Below are 18,899 nucleotides of genomic sequence, written 5' to 3' on the forward strand. Positions count from 1 at the left end.
CTCAATAAGTGACTAATTGATTGGGATGCGATATGATGAACTATGCTGACACGTTTGCAATAGGGTTAAAACACTCGATAAGTGACTACTTGATTGGGAAGAGATATGATGAACTATGCTGGTGCATTTGCATGACAAGTTTCAGATTTGTAATTGTCGCGGTTTATGTTGATGAACATAACTGGACCCTTGATGAGTAAAGGAAAACTGCTAAACACTCGAAATACCGAGTTTGAGATGAAGGACCTTCGGAGAATACAATTTTGTCTCGGTTTAGAACTTGAATATTGTGTCAATGAATGATTAGACATTTTGATAAAGTCAAGCTTGTCAGCACTCCCATGGTCGTCCGTATGTAGTCTTGACCCTAAGAAGGATCCGTTTCGTCCCAGGGATGATGACGAAGATTTGTTAGTAGCATAAGTGTTTACCTGAGTACAATAGACGCATTATTGTACTCAGCACAATGCAATACCATGCACCTCATCTGTTGTGAACTTGTTGACTACATATATCCCTGTGCCAACGCGACTCTATTGGATTGGTGTAAAGACAATCTTTTGATACTTCAAAGGTACATTAGATATTGGCTTGTTTTATCCTTACAGAGAGAAAGGAATGGACGACAAGATGGAATTAGACTCCATAGGCCATAGGTTCATTGCCACTAACGGGAACGATGTCACCAGCGCAAGTGTCGCCGCCACCTCCACCCCTAGGTGGCGTCCTCCCTCACTCCATCAAATTTATGGTGATGTTTTGATGAATTTTGCTGATGCTATGTATCTAATTAATCCGCACAAAGGTCGTTCCTAAACTAGCTATGTCTTTACTATGGGAAGCACGGTGATATCTTCGAGGTCTACGAAACAGATCATTGTCGCTACTTCTTTGAATTATGCAGAGATTATTGCTCTTCATGAAGCAGTTTGTAAATGTATATGGTTAAGGTCCATAGTTTCACATTTTTGAAGAACATGTGGTTTGAAGGCTACCATAAATGAACCTCCATGTATTTATGAGAATAATGCTACTTGCATTGAACAAATAAAGCAAGTTTCATCAAGGCGATAACACCAAGCATATATCACCTAATTAAGTTCTTCTACAATAAGCAACAACAAATTAACAACTTCTTAAGATTGAAGTGAATCAAATTTGATATGAGGATAATATATGTAGCCGACTTATTCACTAAGTCGTTACCTAAGTCAATTTCCAAGAAACATGTGAAGAGTATTGGAATGCGCAAATTATCTGAACTCCCTTGATTGTTGCAATCAGAGGGAGATCTCGAGATCAGGGGGAGACATGATGTCTACATGTTTGATCTCAAATAGTGAAAGGCATGTTATACTATTTTTCTCCTCCTCGAGGTTGCTTTTGTCCCACATGGTTTTTATTACTCGAGCAAGATTTATAATGAGGCAACGCTTGAAGCGCCACGGTGTCAAGGTGAAATCATGTTTAGACGGCACAAGGGGGAGTGTTGAAGGATATTCTATTATGTGAGCCTTACCAAACTATGATTACTTTCTATTGTTGTAATAGGAGAAGATTGTTCTAGATTCCTAGTCTTATTTGTGCTCATTGGTTATATACTTGTACTCCCTATATATATGGGCTCCTATTATCAATGAGAGACACAACAATTTCTCTCTAAATTCTCTCGGCAATATTGTTTCCTTAAAAATGTGGATATTATAGAAGACATCCACTTTAATCAATCTCATCAAGAAGCACAGTTTTGCAATCATGGATTTGCTTAAGGTGCACCAGCATCTAATGAATGAAGGCTGTTGTGTTATTTATTATTTTCGTTAGTTGGCCAAGAAAATAGCTAGCTAGTGAGATGAGAGTGATGGATTTATATTGAGATCATTTGCAGAGCAGCAGCAGCAGTTACTAATAACACGAATGACATCAGTAGTCTTGGGCTGGAAGCATCAGAAAAAGCAAGATGGTGGTACTGAACCGAGTAGTCTGACCCCGACTCGTCATCTTTCACTTTTATGCTTGAAGAACCTAACATTCATTAAACACCAAAACCATATTACAAACGGATACAACAGCAAAAGTTAACCCTAGTGAATCACAAGTCAGTGCTAGCTACTTACAGTTGTGATCAGCCCACCCAAGGACCTGGTTTTCAAGATCGTGTACGACTAACTTATTCGAAAGCGTCATATCTGCAAAGGGAAATTAACAATTGCATGTCATTGAATGGCATTAATTGCTTATATATCCTGCAGCAAAATTTTAAAGATTATCTATGTGATGTTTACCTCCCAGAATAATGTCGAGGTCTCCGTCTTCCCCAGTTAATTTCATCCAACCATGACACCAGGCACCCTCCTATGTATATGTAATACGTCATTATTAGGCAGTAAGTTGATCAAGAACTCATTATACAAGGTTCCTTGTTGGTTACAGGGAATTGCTAACATTATAGACTTACTTTCACATTACCGAACAAATAATCATGAGGATACACCCACAATGAAGCGGAATTCTTGAAAGTGAACTTGACAATAGGAAACTTTTCATCAACGCTGCATCAATCGATAGCACAAGTACATCGTTAAGCTCGAGATGAACGGACGATTAGTCAATAATCAAGAAGGGAAGAAATAAGTAGTGCTGTTATAAAAGTGCTTTACTTTTTGGAATACTCGAAACATGAGTACTCGCCGTCATCATTTTTTTGGAATTTCAATCCAGGGTCTGTAGCCAATATCTGATCAAAATAAGGATGTAAGAGTTAATTGAAGTAACATAATTATCCCAAGTCGATAACTTAAATCTAAAGTAAGTTAGCACAGATACCTTCTTCACTATTGGTTCATGCAACTTTGGAGGTAAATGAGCCAATGTTGTACCAGTGTCAAAAAATGCAATAATTTGGTCTGGATCACTGCTGCCAGATGTTTCATCCAAATCACCACCACCACTAGTAGGAAGTTCTATGGCATCACTTCCAACCTCAATTTTCTCCACCACAATATTATAACGAGTCCTTATAGTCCAATATATATGTATAAAAGTATTAATTGCCATCTAGCATAATTAAGTGATTGATAGATAGATAGGTAGATAAGTAGTGTAACGTAATAGTAGTAGTACGTACTGATTTGGTACCATAGGTGATGTGTGCATCATTTTGGGTTCGACGACTTCACCTATAGCCCAGATTCCACCACCTAGTTTCGTGCTATCCAAGCAGTGTGCAAATTTATTCCTCACCTTTCCTGCGGCTGCTAGCTGTGAAAGCATGGTTATATTGTCCCGGTCAAAACCAATTAACCCGGAAATTGCTGCTCTAGGGTCATTCATCACGCCAGATTGTTGAGTCCCGCACCTATATGTATACATTCCGCAATCAGGAGTAAGGTTTTAGAGCTAACCACAAGCAACTACTTTCATAATATGAAGCTAAAGATATGCAAGGGATTACATGCAACTAGTCTGTGATTGATCGATCACGTACCCGAATATTACAGATCCACTAGTGGAGGATGTTTGAAAGTTCCCGCTCACTTTCTGAAATTGCACATCATCCTTGACATAGTATCCGGAAGTTTTATCTTTACCTACATATTGAAGATGGTAGTTGCATTTCTCATCTGGCTTGCAGTCGGAGATATGTTTTACGGATGGGGAAGTGCAAAAGTCATCACCACAAGATACCACCTTTGAAGTAGAAGAACTGTTTCGATCGTAGGGTGTGAGTTTTACACCAATGAGTTCAGATCTGTCAGGGCAGCCTTTGCCGCACTCAGCGCAACTCACCCAGAATAGGTTACTTCCGGTATCAACTTGCAAGTAATAGTCGTGTGAAGGATTCCCAATCCCAAGTTTAGTGAAGTAGAGCCTGCAATCAATTACACAGTAACCAATCGAAACCAACTGATCAGATATTCAAATATGTAAGCTGATTAACTAATTAAGCACGATCATCACAATAGCCAAAACTAAATCATCCTCGCACGTGCCAAGCCCTCCCAGTGTCGGTTCCATACTATTTTCAAAATCTTACGAAAAATAACACGTTTGATGACGGGTAGTTACACTTATACACTAGAAGTCTAGAACCAAGCTTTGAAAGTGTCCAGTATGCAGGACCTGATTATGCTCATTATGTACATGTGCAAACGTTTACAGGACCTGAAGCCTTCGTTAAAAGTAGTGTTATGAAACTATGAAAGTATCATTTTTCTACAGCAATTTGAGAACAAAAGAAAAAATGATAGTGAATGAAAAAGAAAATGAAATTTTGAATGAGATAATGAATGATCATTAGTTAGTTACCCAGTTTGGTCAGTGCTGCCGCCCAAAGCCATATCCACAGCATTCTGGGTGGCCCCGAGAAATCTAGCGTGACGGTGACGATCATGGGCTTTAAGTTCACTCAAAGACGCCCCCTCTCTACCATTAAACTTATGGCTCACCGGGAAAACCAAGTTACCGGAAACATTAACGACCAATGCCGAAACAAGCACCACCACCACCGCAACGAAACCACCCAACCTGTCCCCTAGGCCTCTTGGTTCCATTTCAAACTGGAAGCCAACATATAATCGAGATTGACCTATGCGATCCGGCACAAGGTTAGATCAGTTTCGATACATGTGTTTGTTGTTGAAGCTGGCTAGCTATATGTCTATCTCCGGCCAATATCCGGCGACGACCCAGCAACAGCAACAGCTACTCTTTTTCTTCCTCCAATTCAGACAAAAACCAGAATGATTGAATCTTGATCGAGGGTGAGATTAGAAATGTGGGTTTTTTGAACAATGCCAGGTGACCGTTACGCTTTTTCAATGCCAAATTAAGGAGATCTTAACGACGTCCCCCTTGTTCGGGCCGAATTTCGCGATCAATTGTCGAGGATTGAAGCTCCTCCAGACATGATGACTGGTAATAGAGGACTTCTCCGTTTTGTACGGTTTCTTCCTAGCTCCTTGCTTTGTCGCTAATTCTCTCCATGACTCCATCAATATCAAGCATCTCACAGCTATGGAAGCTACACTACTTAATTAATGACTTTCTTATAGGCACAGGCACAATTTATTTAGAAGCTAGATTTCGACTACGCTACATGGCAAGACTCTCTCCTATTGTTTTATTTCTCATCCTAGGCAAAACAGTGATAAAAATGTTACTACTCCACAGTAGCTGTAAGTTCGCAAAAATCATATAGGTCCATTAAGTGTGTGTGTATGTCTATATATTTACACACACACACACACACATACAGGGCCCTTCTAGTGAGGGATCCCTTTTTTTGGTCTTTTATAGGGATATGACATTAGACCAACTTTTCGATCATATTTTCACATCTCAACCGTTCAGTTTTTAGCTCCTAATATATAGATCACTTCTACGAATTTTTAGTCAATTTGATGATCGTTAAGGCATCCAAAACTGCAATTTACCATTATAAACACAAACGGTTCCGGTTCGACAAATTCGGTCCGTTCGTGTAAATTGCAGTTTTGGATGCCTTAATGATCACCGATTTGGCTGAAAATTTACAGAAGTGATCTACACATGAGGACCTAAAAAATGAACGGTTGAGATGCTGAAATATAATCGAAAAGTTTGTCTAATGCCTATCCCTATGAAAGACCAAAAAAAGGGATCCCTTATTGGAAGGGCCCTATATATATATATATACAGATCCTATCCAGAGCGAGGTCTCGCTCTGAAATTAAAGTGTGAGGTTGGAGTTTGGGGTCACTTTTTGGTCTCATATCCACATCTCGACCGTTCAGTTTTTAGGTACTAATGTATAGATCATCTATACAAAAATTCAGCCAAATTGATGACCATTAAGGCATTGATACCTGCCTTAAAGCTAGTACGGTTCAAGGTGGACAGATTCAGTTTGTCCATTGGTTTAAGTGAGTTACATACATTAAAGATCATCAATTTGGCTGAAACTTTGCAGATATGATCTATACATTAGTACCTAAAAACTGAACGGTCGAGATGTGGATATGAGACCGAAAAGTGACCCTAAACTCCAACCTCACATGTTAATTTCAGAGCGAGACCTCGCTCTGGATAGGATATGTATGTGTGTGTGTGTATATATATATATATATATATATATATATATAATCTTGCTCAGGTGCGGATATCTGCACCTAAGCAAAAACGTACGGATTTTGTATTTTTCCCCACTTTTCGATCACACATTCACATCTTAACCGTTCAGTTTTTAGGTCCTAATGTATAGATCACCTCTGCAAAATTTCAGCCAATTTGGTGATCGTTAAGGCATCCAAAACTGAAATTTACACGAACGAACCAAATCTGTCAAACCGGAACCGTTCGTATATATTGTTGTAATTTGCAGTTTTGAATGCTTTAATGATCACCAAATTGGCTGAAATTTTGCAGAGGTGATCTATACATTAGGACCTAAAAACTGAACGGTTAAGATGTGAATGTGTGATCGAAAAGTGGGGAAAAACACAAAATCCGTACGGATCGAAAAACTGTGGACGTCTGCAGTGGAGAACTGCTGTATATATATAATATATATATATATATATATATATATCAATTAGTTAAACATAATAGTTCAAACTTGACTACTTGAGCTTTCAAATTATTAAACACTAGAAACACCACATAGGCGATCCATGTGTACTGTGATCGAAGTTGATCGATATATAGTGTTAATTTGCTACATATACAATTAGATGTAAATTAAAATTGATGTATATATGTATGTAGTTTTATGCTCAAGATTAAGAACACGAACTTATTCATGCATAAGCAATGAAGATTGTGGAACTTAATTCTAGCTTGGCATAGATATGGTTGAATCTTGATGCTTCTCCTCTGAGCTATCCCTTAGGCTGTCTCTAATGAGCAGAGAACAATGTATGCTTGATAATAGCTAGAGTAGGGACCAAGTACTTAAGTGGGCAAAGAAAACTAGTCACATTCCCATAAAGGTTTACTAGTCCTAATAGCAATGAGAATATGATCACTATGCCAAAAAACGAATCAAACGACACATTTCCAACAACAGCGAAATTTTTAACTGTCGTCTGATTATATCAGACGACAGCAAGAATTATTATGTTGTCTAAATTTTTGATTCAATCAACAGTTATTACATTGTTGTTGTTCAATTTTCATTCAGACAATGGTTATATTTTGATGTTGTCTGAATGAGTTTTTTCAGACAACAGTTATTACATTGACTATTGTGCAATTACTATTTAGACAATTGTAGTATTTTGATGTTGTCTGACCAATCTAATTCAGACAATAGTTGTTTTTTGTTGCTTTATTCTATTGTGTAACTCTCTTTCAGACAATGGCTACAGACAACAATTATCTATTGATACTTTACTGTTGTGCAATTTATATTTAGACAATGGTTGAGTTTTGATGTTGTCTGACTGATTTTACTCAGACAACAGTTTGTTGGAGGATAAATAATCCACAATGTATAAAGCATATGGTTGTCACAACATTATTCAAAAAAGAAGAAGAAGAAAAATAGTGGCAGCAATTAAAAAAATTGCTTTAGTTACATTTATCTTATTCATATTCAAACAAGAAGTTGAATGTTGACCTACTTCTAACGTGGATACTACAAAACAGAAACAAAGGGAGGCATTCAAATTTTAACTCAAATATCTCAATTTGAGATAAGAATGAAGTAGCAGAGTGCGTCCTAGTTCAATCTCGGTGTCAAAGATGAGGTCTCTGGTCAGCTTATCTTCGTGAGCTTCGCGAAATTTGAATTTCAAATGAAGGCTTATCCAGCCCTCCAGAGTCTTCACTGCCTCCTATATAAAGAGCACAAGGCTGCACAAGAAGGAGAGAAACAGAGAAATTAGTGAGTCGAAGCACTGCATCGAAACAAAGCATCGTTCAGAAGGGAGAGATAGTTACCTGGAGATGACGACCCGGCAAGGAGCTTTAAAGTCAGGTATCCTGCTGATTCCATGGTCTTTTCCTACTATTTCCTTTCATCGTTGCTAAAGTGTAGACTTGCCTCTGCTTCTAAGCACCAGAAACAAGCCTTCCGTTCCCCAAATAAACCACTCCGGCCAAATATGCCAACAACACCATCACAACTCACAAAGCCTCAAATCCCTCATTGTTGCCCACCAAAATCAAAAACCAAAACAACCAAATACACCTCCATTTGCCTTTGTGTTAACAAACAGTGCAGGTCCAAGGAGACAAAAAAGAAGCATGTTCACAGGGATGAAAGAGGAGAAGAGATTTCGGCAAGGGAAGGGGCTCACGGGTGTTTTCGGCCTTCTTTCGATGCCTATACTGCGGTGCGTCCTGCGTATGGGTGGCGGAAGCAAGGTTCAAGCTAGAGGGTGCACTGCACTTGTTTTTGATGCCTGTATCGCGGTGCGTCCTGCATATGGGTGGCAAAAACAAGTGTCAAAGTGAAAGCATGGGGCTGCCAGTTCACACCAACTACGAGTCTGTAAAGTTCTTGGGCTCACAAAGTGAAGAAACTGCTCTGGAGGAATCTTTGTGCAGCACCAAAGCCAAGATGTTACGCTGCCTGCACCAAAGTCATCATCAGAAAAGTGTCCCCGAAGGCAAAATGACTACCTCTGTCAAGTGATGGTTCAAATGGCATCTGCGATGCTTTTCTTCAAAATTGTGTCTGCAATATGAAAAGCAGTCTCATGATCAGCAAGAAAGAAAAAATGAAGTCCTCGCTTTTGGTTTCATGGACACGGCTACACCAAAAGAATGGAAGCTTAATTCCACCTATGGGCAGCAGAGCAGAAGCTTCAGAATATGTATAATTGAGGCAGCTAGGCTACAAGTCTCTTTCAGGACCAGCCAAAATAAAAGATCAAGAAGCATGCGGCAATTACATTTAATTAAAGAAGCAGAAATCACTTCAAAAGTAGCCACAAACTTGGCGGTGGAGGAATGTCTAGAACCTGCAGAAAGCCTCACACATAAGCTTGTCAAAGTCAAAGCTCTTAAAATATGTGTTTGAACACGTTTGCTGCAAGTCAGAGCAATATACATATTTGTTTGTTTAATCAAACAATCCAGGGTTAATTAAACTTTCCACCTTAATCATAAATCAGTGGCCTAGTTTTGACATTGCAAGAAGACAAAATGAGTCCTTGTCTTTGTAGAAAACTGATCAGTATGTATGGAGAATTCAAGATCCATGTGCAATTAAGCATGCTGCAGTGAGAATTAAAGACAAAAGCTTTCAAATATGCATGCAAGTGAACAATTGTGCAGCAAGCTTCTTTCTACGTGTCTGTTTGTCAATCAAAGAAAACCATGGAAGAATCCATATTCAAGAAGAGACACAGACAAAGCAATTGAGTCATGGTGAAATAATAATTTAAGAAGACCAAATAAAGGCCACGATCATGCTTGGCGGTGGCAAACCGATTTAGTACACATCAAGACGGAAAAAAAATGTTTCATGTGCAATTAAGCAAATATGCAGCAAATTTGCGGATGCAATACAAACAACAAAGGCCAGTCGGTGGTGTTGTCAGCAAATCAAAAACAATTGAATTAAAATTCCCTGGTGTGGCAGCTAGTCACCTTGAGGAGAAGCCACGTCTAGTTCAGTTCGAGACGACTGCACAAAAAAGAAGTCTCAATTAGATATTGGGGATTCATGTGAGCTGGTAGCTACAAGACAACAAGATCTATGTCAGATACCGAGTAAAAAAAAATCCCAGCAGAGACAGTTAATCAAAACCCAGGGAGAAGAGAGAAGAAGATTGGAGGCTTTACCGGTTCAAGCTTTCGGTTAAGAGTGCAGCATCTCTGGTACGGATCCCGCTATTTATGAAGGGCCGGATATGGAGTCTCCTTCTCCTAATCAAGCAAATCCCGTTGATCTCCATCTCCAATTCAATCTCTATCCTAAGCTGATAACCACACCAGAGATATTCTCTACGGGACTTGAGGCTTATCGAGAAAAGACGCCAGCTAGAAAGAGTTCTGGGGTTCAATTTGTTGGGCGGATAAAACCAAGTATAGAGACAAGATCAAGTCGTCTATATCCAAGTTGCAAGCTTTTGGGCTCATAATCTCTCATCAACCAATTCGGAGCAGTACGAAGCCCAATTTCGAAAGCCCGTTCAGATTGTTTGTTGATAAAAAAAGAAGGGTGATGCAAAGCCCATTTCAAAGTTCATGGCCCATTATGAAGCTCGGCACATTCGGGTGCCCAATTCAAATCAGTGGACACTCAACTAAAATTGGGTGTTCACCAAAATATGTTTTCTCGACGAGTTCAAAATATACACCCGTTGAGTAAAAATTGGTACAAAACCGAAAATCTCAAACGATGAACTACAGTGGTTTGATCCTTTTACAGGGTATGTAGGCAGTCTAGCAATCCACTAGATGCAACCGCAACTCCAAACAGAATCCCTGACTCCACCAGTCAAATTCAGCCAGTCCCAAATGAATCACTGACTCTAGTCAAATTCTCCCAACACCAGAAAAATCAAATTCATTCCCAAATCACACAAATAAAGTCCAAACCAAATTCAAGGACTTTAAACACTTTCCCAAAATAAATTGGTCATCTACCCATTTAAATCTAAAATGCCGGAACTACATGTGGTTTGATCCCGCAAAGGGTATGTAGGCAATCTAGAAACAAACTAATCTAGATACAACCACGTCCTAAACACAAAATCGAATCTCTGGTCCACTTAAACCAAATTCGTCCCAAACACTACTCTCATTTCAAAATCAAAGGCCTCCAATGAGTCATTCGCTCATTGGAACTCTTGAACTACGAGTGGCTTGATCCCCCTCCAAGGGTACGTAGGCAACCCATTCAAATGTCCGGGTGCAGCCGCAAAAACAAACAAACACACATCTCATCAATTGGTTTCTTCATAAATGGAATCAAAGGGTGTTTCCCTGTAACAAGGGATTGTAATTAAAAGACACATTCTGTCTTGAATGGGTCGAACCCGAAATAATAAAAACTCTATTCACTGAATGAATACGAGTGAAATTATGTTGGGTGACATTTACGCTCACTGTGTGCAATTTTCTCTCAACACAGTTATGAAGTGCTACTTTATTTTGTTGTGCAAGTCTCCTTTAGACAATGGCTTCCGACAACAGTTATTTATTGATGTTTTAATCTGTTGTGTAACTCTACTTTAGACAATGGCTAAAAATTTATGTTGTCTGAGTTCCACACTAGGCCAAAACTCAAATTTTTTGACTCCCTGTTTCGACTTTGCCCGCCCATTTTTTGACCAAAATTTAAACTCCTGGCTTTTCACAAAACTAATCATTTTATTTTGGGAAAGCAAAAATAGATGTTCAGACTCAACCTCTCTATCTTCTCTCGGAGGCGCAGTTAAACGCTCTCTCTCTCTCTCTCTCTCACACACACACACACAAACACCGGACCGGCCGGACCTTCAAGAAACCACCCATTTGTTGATCGTGAACAAGAAACCACAAAGAACGAAAAGCACCGAAACCTCAAGAAAGAGCTCCATCAATCCACAGAGCCTGATCCTCTTGCTCCTCAGATGCTCCCTCACAACCTCCGTTTTCAGATCTCCGATCTCTCTCCTTAGCGGCTTCTCCATCTCCTGAATCACAAAACCATCAACTCCGGTCATCAATCTCTATTTAGCTGCTGAGAAACTGGAATATTTGGCTTAATGTTTCTTTTAATTAGGATTGGAAGATTAAGTCTCAATTGCTTTCAATTTTCAGTAATCATTCAGAAAGCTTTGATATTTTACTTGTGTATCTGTTTAATTTTGAAATGCTAATGAATACTGTTGAAGATGAAATTATGTATATGATACCAATACTGGCAATACAAGATTATGAAATTGCATCAGTTTTGGTTAGTTAATGATATTGCTCAGTGTGGTATGATCTGATAATTTTGGTATGCTATGTTATGACTTGCGCTCAGTTTTGGTTAGTCAATGATATTACTCATCAATATGAACCTTTTCTAGCTACATGGGATGACAATCCTACATTGATGATATTAGCTGCGTTTTAGTAGACTATATATAAATCATTGGTCTATCTTTTGGTTCGCATGTTTATGCTTATATGTAGAGTTTTAGCTTCAATGTGAACTAATCTCATTCAACAAATGATGAGTATCACATCCTTTTTGTTTTCCCTCTCTCTTACGTATTACTTGCTTATTCTTGCAGGCTGTTCTCGTGCAAAAGAATGTGGATCACCGAGGGTTCAGAGGCTATGTTCTGTCATTTATGAAACCAATATGGACTGATCTAGTTTTCTTTCCTTGTCTTTGTTTAGCATTGAAGAGCGAGATAAGCCAAATTTAAATTGTACCTTCGTATGTTTGAAATCCAGTTTAGTAATATAACCTATTGATCATCTGTTCAAGTACTTGTCTAACAATCAGTCGGTTGGGCCAATACCAAACATTACCAGCATGAATCTCCTCAACTATGGGTAAGTATCTTCTGAGCTATAGCATTACCTCTATGATGATGGTAAACTGTGTGTATATCCAGATTGTCCTTGATGCAGAATTGAGTTTTGTGTCCTTTATATATGGAGCGATAAGCTTGCTCTTTCCATTTTGTAAAGGCATTTAACATAGCTAATTGCAAAAAACTGATATGTATATTAATGTTTTAAATATAATATGCACTTTACGAATAGTATGTTGTTGGATTGGTTTCAATGTTGGGTCTGCCTATATGTCATTACCAACACTTAATAGTGTTCAAATATATGCCTCTAGGGTCGATTCAAGTATCAGCCTAACCAAGTTAGAGCTTTTGGGATGCTAGCTGGAGGCACTGGCATCACTTTAATGTTCCAGGTATGATGGAGTCTGAGCTTTGCACATAGCTCCACATATGCTTTTATAGTTATTTTTCTTAGATTTCTAGAGCCATAATGGAAGATCCTAGTGACAGCATGAATATGCCAATGTCACATATGAAGACATTCTATTGAAAGTAAGCATCTATTTCACCAAAGAAAGGGATTTTAGCCATTTTCATATTTCTGGAATTTCGACCCAGTCATTTTCTTTTGTCAAACTGTACTGATCTACTGGGAATTTGATCTTGGCTTCTTCTAAAGTTCTTTAGTACACATCTTAAAGAGTCATTTAGAACTAGAATCACCCAAAATGAAATTTTCTGGAATTAGTTATGAATTTCTGAATTCAGGAGTCAGTCACAGAAATTTCTGATATTAGCTTCCAACTTCAGCCAAAAGGCAGAGCCCTATAACCCTTCAAATTTTAAACCTGATACACCATTGAATATGGTTGTAGAGCTTAGTGAGTAAATTATGTGTTTTGTCGAGTTAGGTACTAGCTTTTATGAGGTTTCAGAGCCTTCTTCAATCTAGAATCAAAGACAAATGACACTAAAAAGAAAGAGTACAGGGAAGCAAAATGATGTACCATTTAGTTGCCCTTTTTCTGTATTGCAATATTGAAATCGATGTTATATATGGTACTTAATGAGTTTGCTCTATTTGTGTTTTCAGATTTGGTCAATAACCTTGGTGCCATTGCAAGGTCTAGCACCAAGGAATTGATGGAAGTCTAGGCTGCTGGAGCTGATGTTAGCATGTTTGGTGTCGGGTTCTACTTTGGATATATTGTTTGCGGAGAAGGAAGAGGAAGGAATGGTATAGAGTTTGGAAGTTGATGAAGACAAGGAATTGGACTAGTACAATATGTTTCTGGCTTCATGTTTTTGGGCTTTATGTTTAGGTAGGGTTAGTATGTTAATGTTGGGGTGATGATGGAATGAATAGGTTTTGAAGGTTTAATCAATGGATATGTTTTTGAATGTTGGTCAATTAGTTTTGGCTAAATGCTATGTGCATAATATGTCTTGTGGCTCTCTCTCGTACCATTTCATTCCAAATGAAAACTATTTTCTAACAATTGTTTGACAATGGAACATTATAAAATGGTATTCAAAAACTGTTGTATGAACAATCTAACTACAATATTTTTCAAACAATTTTAATTGCCCAACTAGAAAAAACACAATAATAAAGTACCATGTTCTATAGTATCAAACCCAAACACACGATGCTTTCTACAAGCTTCTGTTGTTTTGCTTCAATTCACACAACTGCGATATCTCAAAAAAATGATGTAGAACATTTAAAGGGACAACAGTTTCTACACAACAGTTTGACATTGCTTCAAAAGTTACTTTCCATGAGATTGCTGTCGACTTAATATGACTTGCACAACAGACTCTACACAGTCGTATGTCGTCCTTTATGGTATTCAGACAACATGCATATTAATGCCGGCGCTTGTCCAAATTGGATTCAGACAACAGTTTCGCGATGTCGTCTGATACCTGCATCAGATGGCAGGAGTATTAACAATATAAATTTTCACTATTAGACGACAGTTAAAAACTATAGTCTGATTCGTTTTTTGGCACAGTGTATCGATCCTGATTTAGAGGTGGCAAACGGGCCGGCCCGGCCCGACCCGACCCATTTTAAGAGGGCCTAGTCGTGCTTCGTGTCGTGCTTGGGCCGGCCCATTTATTATCGTGCCGGGCTCGTGCCGGCCCATTTACTTAAACATTAAGCCCGGTCCGGTCCCTGGCGCGAGCCCATATCGTGCTGGGCCGTGCTAGTGCCGGGTTAATAAACTGGCCGTGCTCGTGCCTACTCACTATAAAGCAAGATTTTAAAATTTTAATTTGAATAAATAAAAATTAATTTTATTTAACTATCTAGAAAATTAAAATAAATTAAGTTCTACAATATTTTTCTTAATCTTAGCTTTTTAAGATTAGTTTTCTAATATTTTTTATATTCCACTACAAGAAAGAAAGAAAGAAAAAAATAACTCAAAATATATTGCTTGTAGTATATTATTGTGAGATTAATCTTTATTAATATAATGAAGATTTAGTATCATATTATTTTTTCCTTCATTCTATAGTTGTATTATTATGAGATTAGAAAAAATACTTTATGTCAAAACAAGGATATAATGTTTTATTTCACTATTTTGACAATATAAAAAAATAACATTGGTGGAATTGTCATGAGATTTTAAATAAAGATGTCTAATAATCAAATCTCATTATTGTGATTTTTAAATATTTCTAAAAAAAATGAAAATTTGTGTTTGTGACGGGCCGGCCCACAATATGTCATGTTCGGGCCGGGCCAATGGGCCGATATTCTTAGGCCCAACCCGGCCCGTTATTCTAATGTGCTCGGGTCGTGCCGGGCCACTAACGGGCTTGGGCCATGCCGGGTCTCTTTTAAGCGTGCCGTACTCGTGCTTAGCGGCCCGTTTGCCACCTCTATCCTGATTCATATACAAAAGAGTATACTAATGGTACAAAGCATTGGCCATTACGTAAATTTGTATCCTCAATGCATGAGGAATCAAACTAGAATAGCACAACTCTGTACTTTTTCTGCAAGTAGAGTAGCAAGTTGTTGCATTCTTAATTGAGATTGATAAGTCCACAGAATCTTACAGTCTCCCACTTTGACTATCAATACTTGAAGCAACACGAATGCCACTAGAATTAGATATAATAATTATGAAGTGCGCGCTGGACAAGTTATAAAATCATGTTCATCCTCAAACTCAGTCAATCTGTGATTAACTTCACTAGACAATGAGAAAACAAGTGTTAACAAACATTGGTCAACGTGTGAAATTGCTTCTACATCTGAAACAATTTCATTTAAGCACAACCAATATTGAACTTCAATCTTTCAGGCTAAGATATATCTTCAATAATCATGATTCAATGCTTATTATAATCAAATCAGAAGTCAACTTCCAGCAATTACTTTCATCCAAAGGGATATGCAAAAAACCAATTTCAGAAACAACAAGTAGACATTTGAATACAACATTTTTCATGATAATTGTATATTCCTGAGGCGAAGCAAGTTACTTAGAATATCGTATAGATTTGCAGATATTCCAACTCTTAGTAGCTCAATCTCAAAGACCAAAACCGAATAAGGTTGTATGCCCCAGGCTGGAAATCCACTAGGTCCATAAGCATAATCAGGAAAGCAATGCAGTCGAGCAACTTCTCCAACTTGCATTCCAAGGACACCTTCATCCCATCCTTTTATAGCAGAACCTTAGCCAATTCTGAAGGTTAAAGGCTGCTGCTCAAGGTCCTTGCCGGTGCTCCAAAACTTCTAATTCAAATCACCATTTTTTCCATAACCGGTGCAGTGAATGGTAAACTTTTGACCTACTACCGATTTTGGACCAGTTCCCATCTTCATATTAATAATAATAATTACCTCCTAAAATCTTAAAACTCCCCTTAACTTTGAAAGGTTTTTACTTTTTCTAATTTCTTGCACTTCCTTTTAATCTGAAAATGACTTCATTCATAGATAAATTGATAACTACCAAGTAATAACATATAGTAATAAGTAATCTAAAATATTGTTCTTGTTTTAGGAAATCAGAAAAAATAGGGAGAGAATGAGTTGTACTTTAATTGATAATAGGGCCTCTTTATATAGAAGAGTACAAGCAAAAAATCTGCCTCTTACATGGAAACTGAATCGTACAATGATTGAAATATCTCGGTAGATATCGGTAAGACTAACCCTATTACAACTCAGACAAGTAATCATAGTTTGGGCCAGACACACAAACTAAGTGTCCATAAACACTCCTCCTTGTGTCTCTGAAATGTAGTGTCCTCTCGTTGCCTCATCAAGAACCTTGCCGAGTAATAAAAACTCTGTGGGATAAAAATAACCTCGGTCAAAGGAAAAAAAGAATCCAGCACACCCTTCACGTTTCGAGACCATACATGTAGACATCTCCCCTTGATGTCTGCGTCTCCCCCTGATGACTACCATCATGGGAGTTTGGATAACTTCCTCAAACCGATGCTACCAACCAACATGTTTCTTGAAAGTGGATTTAGGTAATGGCCTAGTGAACAAGTCTAGCACATTTTCCTTAGATCGAACCCGATTCACTTTGATCTTAAGGAGAGTCTGTTGTTGCTGATTATGCTTGGTGTTGTCGCCTTTGATGTAGCCTTGCTTTGCTTCATTTATTCAATGCAAGCAGCATTATCCTTATAAATGCTCGTAGGCTCATTTGTGGTAGATTTCAAACCATAATTATTTCGGACATGCGTGATTATGGATCTAAGCCATATACATTCATGAACCGCTTTATGAAGAGAAATAATCTCCGCATGGTTCAAAGAAGTAGTGACTAGGGTCTGTTTTGTAGACCTCCAAGGTACCGCGGTCTTACCCATGGTGAACATAAAACTAATTTGGGAATGACCGTTGTGTGGGTCAGAGAGATCATCAGAATCAGTAAAATCGTCCATAACACTAATGTTGTTTTGGGATGGGGATAGAGAACGCATGCCAACATTGGTAGCATTCCTGGTGTATAATAGGTCCGAATCCATCTCCTTCTATAGGGATAGAACAAGTCCATGTCAATTATACATCTCAAGTATCAAAAGATATCTTTTACACCAGTCCAATGATGTCGGTGTAGAGCTACATTTAGCTAACAAGTTTACTGCAAATGAGATGTTTGGTCTTGTGCATTGTGCTAAACTAAGTATAATAATGCGCCTATTTTACTCAAGTAGGGCACTTTTACCTCTAGCACATCTTCATCATCATCCTTTGGATGAAGAGGATCATTTTTAGGATCAAGACTACGAACGATCATGAGCATCGTTGAAGGCTTGACATTGTCAAACTGCCTAGACATCCATCAACATGGTGCTTAAGTTCCAAACTGAGGCAAAACTATGATCTCCCAATATCCTTCATCTCAAACTTAGATTTCAAGTGTTTAGCGGTTTCCCTTAACTCGTTGAGAGCTTCTAATAAAGATCATGCCACCAACATCAACCGCGATAGAATCCGAAACTTGTCATAAAAACGCGCTCTGTGGTCCAGAGCCACTTGACTTGGGTGAATGAAGTACACCAGAAGCCTTCACATATATTCAGTATCTAGATCCCCATAAAGATGCGTAGTGACCATATTCTTAAGCTGCATGTTCAGTTATTCAGAAACTACCAAACTAATAAGGTAGTGGAGCTCAATGACATCCGTTACGGGAGAATATCTCTCCTCGTAGTCAATTTTAGGGCATTTGTGAGAAGCCTTGTGCCATAAGGCGAGACCACCATATCTTTTTCTCATCACGCTTTCTAATAAAGACCCATTAGTCAACAAAATTTAAGTTAGGAGGTGTCGTTATCACTGGCTCAAAAAACCTTCTTTTTCGTTAGAGAATCCAACTTAACCTAGATCGCATCTTTTCATTTAGGCTAATTTTTTCTACATTAGCATTCATTATTCATCAAAGAAGTATGGTTCTATATCATCAGACTTAATAATCTCATGCGCAATGAAAAGTGCGAATACATCATCAATCATGATGAAGTTTCTATCCCACATCTCATGTACACTAATGTAATTTTCAGAGAGCTCTATATTCTCAAGAGTAGTATCTGACGTTGAGGCATGCCCCAGCGAAATCTTAATCCGGAATATTCTCATGAGACGGATTATGAGTGTTGATTATCAAAGAATTGAGTTGTGCCAAAGTATCCTTCAAACCCACGAGCCTCTCACGCATCCTAGCAAGGGCCATGACCTGTAACTCCAGAGTGCCACTTTCTATGGTGTTGGTGCCATGCCTATCTCCGTGTAGGACAACACTACATACTCTGGTAGGGATGTCTATCCTTGCAAGCATGTTTGCAGTAGATGTGTGTGATCTCATCACTTTAGCAGGAATGGAGATGAGACATAGTGGGGACAGATCTCGATAATTCATGTTGTTCCTGTTCAATATCCATGTTCTTATCTCCTCTTAACGACGGAAAGACTGTCTCATC

The 18,899-nt window shown here is 38.4% G+C and overlaps 1 protein-coding gene and 1 long non-coding RNA gene across 2 annotated transcripts; both read right to left on the minus strand.

The window, feature by feature from the left end:
• Window positions 1–1,699: 1,699 nt before the first annotated feature.
• LOC112203654 (aspartic proteinase 36) lies at window positions 1,700–4,797 on the minus strand. Its single transcript, XM_024344583.2, has 9 exons — window positions 4,309–4,797; window positions 3,488–3,871; window positions 3,128–3,358; window positions 2,827–3,016; window positions 2,661–2,737; window positions 2,459–2,552; window positions 2,286–2,355; window positions 2,118–2,189; window positions 1,700–2,025 (listed from the first exon to the last, which is right to left on the minus strand). The coding sequence occupies exons 1-9, from the start codon at window positions 4,551–4,553 to the stop codon at window positions 1,868–1,870; spliced, it is 1,521 nt and encodes a 506-aa protein (XP_024200351.1). The 5' UTR covers window positions 4,554–4,797; the 3' UTR covers window positions 1,700–1,867.
• A 2,716-nt stretch (window positions 4,798–7,513) lies between these two features.
• LOC112167118 lies at window positions 7,514–8,555 on the minus strand. Its single transcript, XR_002923605.2, has 3 exons — window positions 8,493–8,555; window positions 7,921–8,401; window positions 7,514–7,833 (listed from the first exon to the last, which is right to left on the minus strand). It is a non-coding gene; the product is annotated as an uncharacterized LOC112167118 (long non-coding RNA).
• Between the last annotated feature and the right edge of the window lie 10,344 nt (window positions 8,556–18,899).

This window comes from Rosa chinensis, chromosome 5 (genome assembly GCF_002994745.2).
Source record: "Rosa chinensis cultivar Old Blush chromosome 5, RchiOBHm-V2, whole genome shotgun sequence".
Lineage (NCBI taxonomy): Eukaryota > Viridiplantae > Streptophyta > Magnoliopsida > Rosales > Rosaceae > Rosa > Rosa chinensis.

What these genes read in the sequence shown, in the direction of transcription:
- LOC112203654 (XM_024344583.2), bottom strand. Translation starts at nt 4,553, where the DNA reads ATGGAACCAAGAGGCCTAGGGGACAGGTTGGGTGGTTTCGTTGCGGTG. An exon ending in TCACCTATGGTACCAAATCA is followed by an intron (nt 3,017 to 3,127) that starts GTACGTACTACT and finishes TTGGACTATAAG; the next exon opens with GACTCGTTATAATATTGTGG. An exon ending in CCTCGACATTATTCTGGGAG is followed by an intron (nt 2,190 to 2,285) that starts GTAAACATCACA and finishes TTCCCTTTGCAG; the next exon opens with ATATGACGCTTTCGAATAAG.